This window comes from Clinocottus analis, unplaced genomic scaffold, assembly GCF_023055335.1.
Source record: "Clinocottus analis isolate CAN_PGR_092001 unplaced genomic scaffold, fCliAna1.0.p SCAF_12, whole genome shotgun sequence".
NCBI classification, from domain to species: domain Eukaryota; kingdom Metazoa; phylum Chordata; class Actinopteri; order Perciformes; family Cottidae; genus Clinocottus; species Clinocottus analis.
The window spans coordinates 13,204,292-13,214,081 of NW_027175843.1; the positions used below are offsets into that span (position 1 = coordinate 13,204,292).

The window sequence follows — 9,790 nt, forward strand, 5'->3', positions numbered from 1 at the left end:
CAGCCAGCCACTGCTGGAGGGAGACAAGAACGAGCGCTGATGATGATGTTAATCAACACTGATGACACTGATGAAGAAAGAGTTCACCCAGGCTTTTAACTCTTTTAATACTGAAGATTTGTGGAGCCACAGGGTGTCATTTTGGTCACAACTGGTGGACAACATCCCCCCCTGCCTCAGTTTCTTTGAGCAATGCTGATCTACCGATGACCTTGTGCTTTGACATTCCTGATGCATAAATAAGTGTGGATGCAGAATTTTCATTCTGAGATCTGAAAGGTTTTTTATTGTCAGAAAACCAATTTGGATGAAAAAGAGAAGAAGGAAGAAGAGAAGGGATCATTTTAAGGAGGTACTATTCTCATCACTAGTTAAAAGCAAACACAGATAAGGGAAAGGATTCCATTTCTCACTTGCAGCTAATTGCTTTTCAAGCAATATCAAAATGCTATGTCCTTCACATGCTCATGTATCTAAGACTTATTTAGACAGAATTAATACCACACAAGAGCCCATAGTGACAGAACTGAGCTGCAGTCTCACCCTCTCACACAAACACACAAGCTAACTTTCATCCAAGCAGTCAGACTCTGCCCTCTAAAGGCCAAAGTCAAAACTACCTTTTTAGCACTATTTCTTTTGTAAAATTGGCATTATTCCATCCATCTATCTATATATTCTTGAGGAATGATGTTGGTCAAATCAGTTTATTCTTGAGCCTAAAGTGGACATTTGCTCCAAATTTATAGAAACCTGCTTAAGCTGTTCCAGAAATAATATGATTAAAAAACACGTTGGTGCTCACAGTTGTGCCAGCTAAATATATCAGAGCTGTTTTGGCACAAAATACATTCCATATTTGAATCTAATTTAAATAAATGTCTCTGAAATTAATATCCAACATCAAAATAGATAACAATATTGTGATTGAGGCTATATATAAAAACAATTCTTCTTTTCTTTACTTGATTATAGTTATAATTATTATCAACTAAAGACTCCAGACATCTCAAAGTACAATTCCCCTCAAATAAACTTATCAAATGGTATCTGTGGGATTGACACTTCAATGTGTTGTGTCCTCTTTGCAGCCGCAGAAGGGAAAAGTCCCACAGCAGGGCTGAAGCCAGGGTCTCCACAAAATCCTGTCCCATGTCATCTGGCTTTCAACATCTGCGTTGGGGGGCGAACGAGCATCATCATGAGCCTGCTTGTGTGTGAGGGTGGCCCTATGTCTCTCCACTGCTTTGGTGGTCTGCTCAAGGATTTCGGCATATTGCGGCTCAGTATCAGGGCTCAGTGGGCGGGACTCCGAGGGGTCGTAGGACAGGTCGTACAGCAGCGGTGGGTTGTGGTGCGTCACGTGTTCTCCGTGACACCGACAGACTTTAGTGTCGTAGCAGCCGCCGGCTCCCGGCGGAGAGAAGTTAGGAGTGAAAAAGTGCACCTTGAAGACCGAGTCACCTGGATGGAAACACACACCAGATCAGGATCAGGATCAGAAGCGTTTAATAAACAAGAACTGGACCTGATTAGCATGGCAGGGGTTTGAACACCTAAAATGTAAACAATATTCATTTCTAATCTAATCTGCCCTGTTTGCGAGACAAAACATGAGCTGTGGTTGGAAATTCCCAAAACAACCTCCTAATGTCTATTCCTAAACACTTCTCCTTGACCTCTATGGAAAAAGTCGAAGGGTCAAGGAAAAATGTGAAGAAGAATTCATGAGGGGAAGGAAAAGACAACCACGTTGATTAAAGAATCAAACTGCACTTTCACTAAACCAAGTAATTACAGTACAAAGGCGGATGTCACTGACGTAGGTTTGCATGGTGAAACTACAAAGCAGGACTACAAAAAGCGCAGTTAAAACATGGCACCATGAAATCTAGAACTCTGCTGCATGCAGGCTCCATAAAGAGCTTTTTAACAGTTTAATAATCTATCAAAGGCATAGCGTAAATAATGATGCTTCTTCTTTTTGAGAATGATAATTTGTTGGACAGTTTGCTATTCATTAATGTTGTATTATTGTTTTATTTATTTATGTATTATTTCTTATGTTTGAAGTAAATATATATATGTACAATTAAACAAAAGGGTTGTCTCTAGCTATTCATATTCATCATTATAAATCAATTAGTTTATGACTGCTAGAAAAGCAAATTGTTTGTTTTCGTGGACGGCCGGATGGTGTGTCACTTTAAATGTGGCGGCCGCAAGGAATTGTGGGGCGGCATTGTCTTGTATCTTTTGGGAAGGGACGGTCCAGTGTTTCCTCTGCTAAAGGAGCAGCAGAAAGCATTGAAGCACTTTCCTTAGCCTTTAGAGAATTTGAACAGCTCTTATCATTGCGGCCATTTAGATATACGTCCGGGTCATTTCACTCGGTTGGGAACCTTCCGAAGCATAAAAGGACTTTTCAACCGCAGTCATAGTTTCAGAGCCGTGCGTGAAGATACTGAGATGGGGGCGGTATATTCTAATGAGCCTGCATGTGACACATGAACTGAAGGCAAATCTAAATATTTTATTAAATCATGTTTTCTAATCATACACTTATATTACAATAGGTGTTTAAGCTAATGCAGTTACATATCTAGTCTTAGGTTTTTACTTAAGTACTAGCATTTGGTCTATTTTAGCTCCACTCTGTGGTATTTGTGAATGCTGTTTGATTTGAGTTTCACAGCAACATTGGTGGCTTGTTCTGCAGACCAAACAAAAGTCAACATATTTGTCTGCTAAATGATTGAGTGCCTCTCTTTGTCTACGTGTGTGAACTTACTTCCAGGTGGGTGCCAGCGTACTGCATTCAGGTAGATTCCACAGTAGTGGAACATGAATTCATGCTCTGATCGCTCTACCTTTCCCTCCAACAGCGGCATCAGGTTAAACCCATCAGATTGTCTGGGAGAGAGGTACAATTAAGACATAGGGAGATACACAAGTGTGTTGTAAAATCAAGGGAGAGAGCATTATGACAACCGTACATGCAAAGAGATCCTAGACTTTTAAGTTAACCTTTAGTTCTTTAACAAACTTTCTATAAAAAAAAAGTAAATAGCAAACTTGTCCTCTAGAATGCCTGCAAATTCAGCTAAATCAGTGTCCGGTCTTTTCTAGTTAATGAGGTGCTTCTGGAGCCACAATGTAATCATCCGTCTGTAAAACACCTCAGTGATTAGGCTCAAGTGTAGAGTAATTGTATGGCTCTTACTCGCCTCTTTTTGTAACTGTAAAAAATAGTTTGGTGTACTTTTTTTTTTATCATTTCCAAGAATAAAACAAATACGACTCAATGAATGAGAGTGTGCGCAATACAAAGAAAGTGCACATAGTCTTTACTTGTCTGGTTGTGTGTCTTTGGCCAAATATTTCAGTGTTGGATACAGGTCCATGAGGCTAGTGGGTTCGTCCACTATTCTTCCAGCTGCCAGTCTGCCAGGCCAGCGGAAAATACCAGGCACCCTGATCCCCCCCTCCCAGCCTCCCATGGCTTTCCCACCTATAAGGTAGTAATTAGGAAAAATTAGCTCAAAATAGCTAAATTGTTGCAGTAAATGCAGTGAAAAAGACATGCACGTTGTATAATTGTCTGTCAGAACAGCGTAAATTGCCGTCTACCTTTATAAATGCCGTTCCAGCCTCCTTTTTGGCCAACGATGGAATCAGCATCCTCGAGGTGTCCACCATGGTCTGATGTAAAGTACATCAGAGTATTGTTGGCAAGGCCGAGGGAATCCACTGTCTCTGTCATTTTACCTAAAAAACATATTCATAAAGCATTATAGATGGTTGGAAAGAGAGCCACTGCTCTGACTTTCCTTTTGGTTAAAAGGACAATCCTGTCAGGCCCGTTTACGACACTCAAACCAGAGGTCAGTATGTAATGCTTAGCGATGCATGCCAATATATACCCACCGATCATCCAGTCCACTTCTTCTAGGTTGTCACCGTAGCGACCATGACGACTTTTGCCAGCAAAGGCAGGTGTTTTGAAGAGTGGCGTGTGGATATGGGCCAATGAAAGGAAGAGGAGGAACGGATGATCAACATTCCTGAAGAGAAGACGACAGAAGGTTTTATGTCAAGTACGACGAAGGACACGATGACAGTCTTTAATTATTGTGTCAAGAAATCTCGTAAACAGTGTCGCCACTTCCTGATATGCAGTAGCTTACTTATTGTTGCCAAACACTTCCAGTAATATCCAAAAAACAAACAACATATCGACACAGTCCCGGTGCAGTACATATGCAGGGGTTTAAGCTGGCAATGATATGTTCTGTTTCAGACCAACATATGTACCTCTTTATAAAGCGTTGTGCTTCTCCCAGCAGCCTCTGCGGCAGTGTCTCCACCGTCATTGGCTGTTCGATCACTTCTTGGTTTCTCATGATGATGCAGTTCCATGTCTGCAGGTGTTTAAAGGGGGTATACCACACAGCGGCTGCTAGGATACTGAGACAAACAAGCGCTACCAATAGCCACAGCCTGACTTCAAGGAGGCCACACACACGGACGCACACCTGAAAACACAGAACACATACCCATTGCATATAGAAACAAAGCACACACACACGCACCAAATGAACCCACTGCCATACTGTACACAGATACTGTATGAAATTCAGACATTTCAATGCAGGTAGATAATGTATTTAAAACTCTAATAATAAAAAAGATATCAAGAAATCCATAACATATATAGATAATATATACACTTTGAGAGGAAATATAATTACCATGTACTGCATGTATAAATATGTCAAGTTTTTAATATATTATTCATTCTCATCTCCACAATTGCAGGAGCTACGGCGGGAGAGCTGCACTCGATTGCATTTCACGTGTAACATTGTGGTACCGTGACACTTTGGACTGTCTGGGACCGCAATGCTATGATTTAGCCACGAGATGGCATCACAAACCATTCCCAAATAAGTTACTCATTTTCAACAGTGAAACAAACAGTACAATGTATACTCTGTTCATACATTTTGTACAGTATTTAAATGGTCTGAAAATAGTTTTTTCCTCTTATCAAACTCTTTTTTTTAACCTGTGGCTACCTACTATCCCCAAATCCTCATTGAGGTTTGGTTTCTACGCTACTTTGCTTTCCCATAAAACAGGTTACAGGCTGCTGTGACTTTGACTTTCACAATTGCAGCTTTTGTTCACATCCTTTTTTTTTAACCATGTGGTTCATGCCTTGTTGATGACACATTAGTTATTTTGCTTGGGGGTAAATGGCACAGCAAATCTTTGTTTTCCAATTTCTTCTTCTTTGTCTGGCAACCCAACCTTATCTCTCTGGTTTTCATTTGGGGTTTCCATCTTTTTCTCATATGATATGCCTCTATGGATCTTTCCGAGGGCAAGACACCTAAACATAAATACAATTCATCCGTACCAGCGTGAAAAGTCCAACTCCAAGCAGCATGGTCAGATTTCTGAGTGTGTGCTGGAGGTCTGCCATGACATCACTTCCCTCTCCGGGCACACAGTCATTGAACAGAGTGAACGGCAGGCCGTAAAAGTAGCTGAAGCCATGCTGGTTCGGATGGTGGCAATGGTCCCCTCTGTGTTCACAGTTCAAACCCAAGTGCCACTTACCTGTAGAGACACACACAGAGAGAAAAAGAGAGATATAGATAGAGTACTGGACACTCAAAAGCAAAGAGGAGAGACGTAATGATTGTAAATATACATGGCAGCCTCTCGTTTTCCCAAGTTGTTTAATTTCAAGGGAATCCTTCTTTGACTTGCACAAAACAGCAAAACCTGAGGTGAAGTGAGAAGGGATTTGAAGATTTCCTTGTACTTTCTCACACACACACACACACACACACACACACACACACACACACACACACACACCTTTGTCTTTTAATTGGCAACTGAAAGATCTATAAGTGTATATGGGAGTTGGAACTCTTGAATCTTGAGACTGGGCTCACACAACACAATTTTGCATATTTTCTGCAGTAATTACAATATTAAAATTTGATACCGTTGGGCATCTTTTTTTGCAAATAGTGTCAAGCATAGCATGTCTGACCCAGCTTCAAACACCTGGAGGAAGTTTGAGCATCTGACCTGCTGAAGAGTCCATAACTCTGTAGTCTTGAGGAGGGGCAGGAGACATTTCACAATGAAGACCAAAGAATAAATGATCACATGAAGTAATCTTACCCACGAGGCCGGTGGTGTATCCTTCTTGCTGCAGCCTCTTGGCAAAGGTAGTCTCACTGCGTGGAAGCCCCCCCGAACCTCCGAGGAACAGCAGAACCTGCACCCTGCCGGTGCTTCCCAGCCCTAGTCAACAGACAACATGGAGAGAAAATATAACAAATAAAACATTGTCATATTGTCAAACGTTGCTGTACAAACAAGATGAGATGCTCCTTTTTGCACTAACTTTGTTACCTGAGCGGAGTGCATAGCGCCCCGTCATGAAAGCTGCTCGGCTCGGGGTGCAGAGGGGAGCAGCTGCAATGTGCTGAGTCAACTTCACCCCTTCAGAAGCAAGTCTGTCTATGTTAGGAGTCCTACAGAGACAGAGCAAGTGTAAATATGTACAGTTTATAGACATAACAGAGGCATAAAGTTAAGGAATGAAATACATTGAATTCTAGGCAGCACATCAGAGTGAGACGTAGCACAGACATGATGGAATAAGCAGGCTGTTACGATGCTAAAAGACAATGTTAACTAGAGGTGTACTCATTAGAGTGCAGATCTCCACCAGGTGTGTCTGCAACGATCGCTGCAGTGTACGTCCTTTTCTCAGCAACCATTTGACATGTCATAGCAGGGCAAACACAGGTGTTAATAATAACACTAATTATGGTCCTGAATGACTTAGGTGCGCCAGGGCCATGGCATTGTGCCTGCCGGCTTATTGAAATGACCGTGACGATAATTTACTTCATTTATTACACCTGTGTTTATACCAGGTTACGCAAGCAATAGGCTTGCAGTCGTTCAATACACTCCACTATCGTGCCAAAACACAAAGGTACACTCACGAAGTGCCGGCGAGGTACAGCAGAGTGTGCACTGGTGATTCCGTTAGCTTCATAACAATAACAGTGTACTTAGTGTTTGGCCCTAGTGTGTGTCTGGACACACAGTAGTGGCTGAGGGTCATGGATGCTGTGTTCTCAGTAGCGACCCCTCCCGAACAAGAGTCAGTTTAAAAGTAGTGCGTGGGGAGCAAAGTAGGCCACTAATAGAAGTATAAAACAGGCAATAAAAAAAATGTGTTTTGAGTAAGTCTGAGTCACCGCAACCACAAGGTCTTTGGGGATGAGCTCCCAAAATATTCTGGAGTGCGAGATTAGCCATGGACATACACAGAGGTGCACACTCACTCTGTCACAGACGCACAAACACGACTGAACACATAGCCCGCTTGAAGATGTTAATGAATAGGTGAAGTCAGAAAGGAGAAAGAATAGAGCAGACAAGCAAAAGAGGAAAAGAAAGAGGAATTACACCTTCCTAAGAACTGACCTGATGGTGTCATTACCGTAGCAGCCTAAATCACCGATGCCCAGATCGTCCACCATCATAAGAACAAAGTTGGGCTTCCTGTCTGCCTTCTCTCCTGTGACTTCTCTCCCTGGCAGCAGGGAGAGAAGAAGATGTGCCAACAGGCAGAACCTTAGGGTGAAAGATTAAAAGGGATTTGGCAGTTATATTGGACGACATACTACTGAAACAATTAGACTGATCCTCAGAACCAACACGTTTGAGCATCCTTTAGCAGTGTGTATGATTTAGTGGCATCGAACAGTGAGGTTGCCAATTGTAACCATGAATAGTCCTCCACTCGGCTCCCTTTAGTGTTGAATAACTATGATGGCCTTCAGATGTATTGGGATAAATATTTTTCCAGCATATTAAATAGCACAGAAGTTTAAGTATAGAGTGCTTGGTGTGTCTGTTCTGTGTATCTGGAGCAACATATGACGTAAACACAACGATTCTAAGATGAAGCTAATTAGACTCTAATGAAAACATTCTGAATATCATAATCCATTTTAGGCAATAAATCCCCCTGAATCCAACTTGCTGGCCTTTTAAATCATTCGTTCTAAAGTCCAACATTCTGCAGCTTAAACTTCCAAAACGTGAGCATTTGCTCATTTCCTCTGAATCACGATAGAAAGTATTTGTTTTTTGATTGTTGGAGACACTCAACATTTCACTTTGATTCTGGTAACTTAGTTTTCACTATATTCTGACATTTAACATACACACGATTATTTGAGAAAGTGACAGCTGTGTGTCATATGCTTTACACTGCTCCGACAAGCAATACCAATAAAGTTGACTGTCAGCCATGGTGTCATATATTTTTAAGTATTTTTTATAGATGCCCATATCCAGCACTGTGATAAAAGAATTAAGATCCTCTAAGTCATAATTATGAGGTACTATCTCAGAATTATGACTTCACTACCTCAATTTGGATTTAGTATTACTATCTCATAATTTCGACTTAATCATTTCGATTTGGTATGAGATAGTAAGTCATAGTTATGATATACTTCAACAGGATCCGAATTGTTTCATCACAGTGTCAGAAATGGGATCCCATACATTGGAAAGTTCCTCTTCACAAAGATTATTTCTATACTTTCAATGACCGTCCCCTGAAACAGGCTGCAACGCCCCCGGGAAGGCCTCCCTCTGGTAAAAACTATAAAACTATAGGTCCTCTTTCACTCAACCGGGACGTCTATCACATGCCACATTTGAACAGCCCCAGTGAATATGGCGTCGAGCTAAACCCAATGTGCGGTCAAATCGCCTTCCATTAACGGTGCGACATGGACTTCTGCCGCTTAGTATTCTCTCCCGGAAAAATCTGCTTTCTCTGTGTCGTGCTGCCTGGTGTGACGGCGGTGCATGGTCTTAAATGCAACACATTGTGCGTTGGAGTGACGTCTCATTTGGTTTCAATGTGAAGCTCATTGCGCTGTTAATTTAAGACGTTACACGTGCTGTCTGAAATGCGCAGCGGTAAACCTGCCACGCATGAACTCACCTCATACCTCCTCACGGCACCGTTTCAAAAAACTAAAAGCACGCGACTCATCTCCTCCTACGATTCCTTTACTGTAATGACTACTCTAAGCGCTCAACGACATTTGCATTAACGTGTGGAGTAAATGCGCAGAAGGAAAGTTCGTTTTCAACACCGGCTTCCCTCCTTTGCTCAGTTTCCTGAGGATGAGGATGGTGATGATGATGATATTCTGCGATTATGATATACAACACCGGGCATACTACCACTAGTGCATGACATGTTGTCTTACTAAATGTCCCTTGCTTAAAAACTGTTTTCCTTGAATTGTACCTTTGTAAGAATTTCCCTTTCGTGCAACTTCACTTCTTCTCCAGCACACTACTCCACACATTTCCACTGTCTGATGGATGTAGTCAGCAGTTATTTTGTAGATTAGACTTTGCATATGATAGCATGAGGAACGGCTTGATCCTGTCGTTAAATCCAACGACGACAACCCTTTTTGTCTAGTGATCTTTTATATCCAGGCAATGCATGCGACCAACCCTTTAACACAGGTTGTCTGTGAGCTGTGATCAGTGAAACCATAAAGAAACCTCCTTATTTTAATCATTTTAAAGAGTTATGATAAGTCAAAGCTCAAAGAAAAAAACCTTCAAAGAGCTAACAAAACATGTTATAATTCCTCTTCTTCATTGTTGTGTTGTTAACCATGTCATAACTTTTCACATGTCTCTTGTG

The 9,790-nt window shown here is 41.6% G+C and overlaps 1 protein-coding gene across 1 annotated transcript; it reads right to left on the reverse strand.

Moving 5' to 3' along the window:
- Nucleotides 1–691: 691 nt before the first annotated feature.
- Nucleotides 692–9,075, reverse strand: arsh (arylsulfatase H). The gene is made up of 11 exons (XM_068572503.1): nt 9,068–9,075; nt 7,528–7,677; nt 6,439–6,560; nt 6,205–6,327; nt 5,423–5,625; nt 4,315–4,535; nt 3,928–4,064; nt 3,631–3,768; nt 3,352–3,511; nt 2,792–2,913; nt 692–1,464 (listed from the first exon to the last, which is right to left on the reverse strand). Exons 1-11 carry the CDS (start codon nt 9,070–9,072, stop codon nt 1,067–1,069), a joined length of 1,779 nt encoding a protein of 592 aa, XP_068428604.1. The 5' UTR covers nt 9,073–9,075; the 3' UTR covers nt 692–1,066.
- Nucleotides 9,076–9,790: the final 715 nt, after the last annotated feature.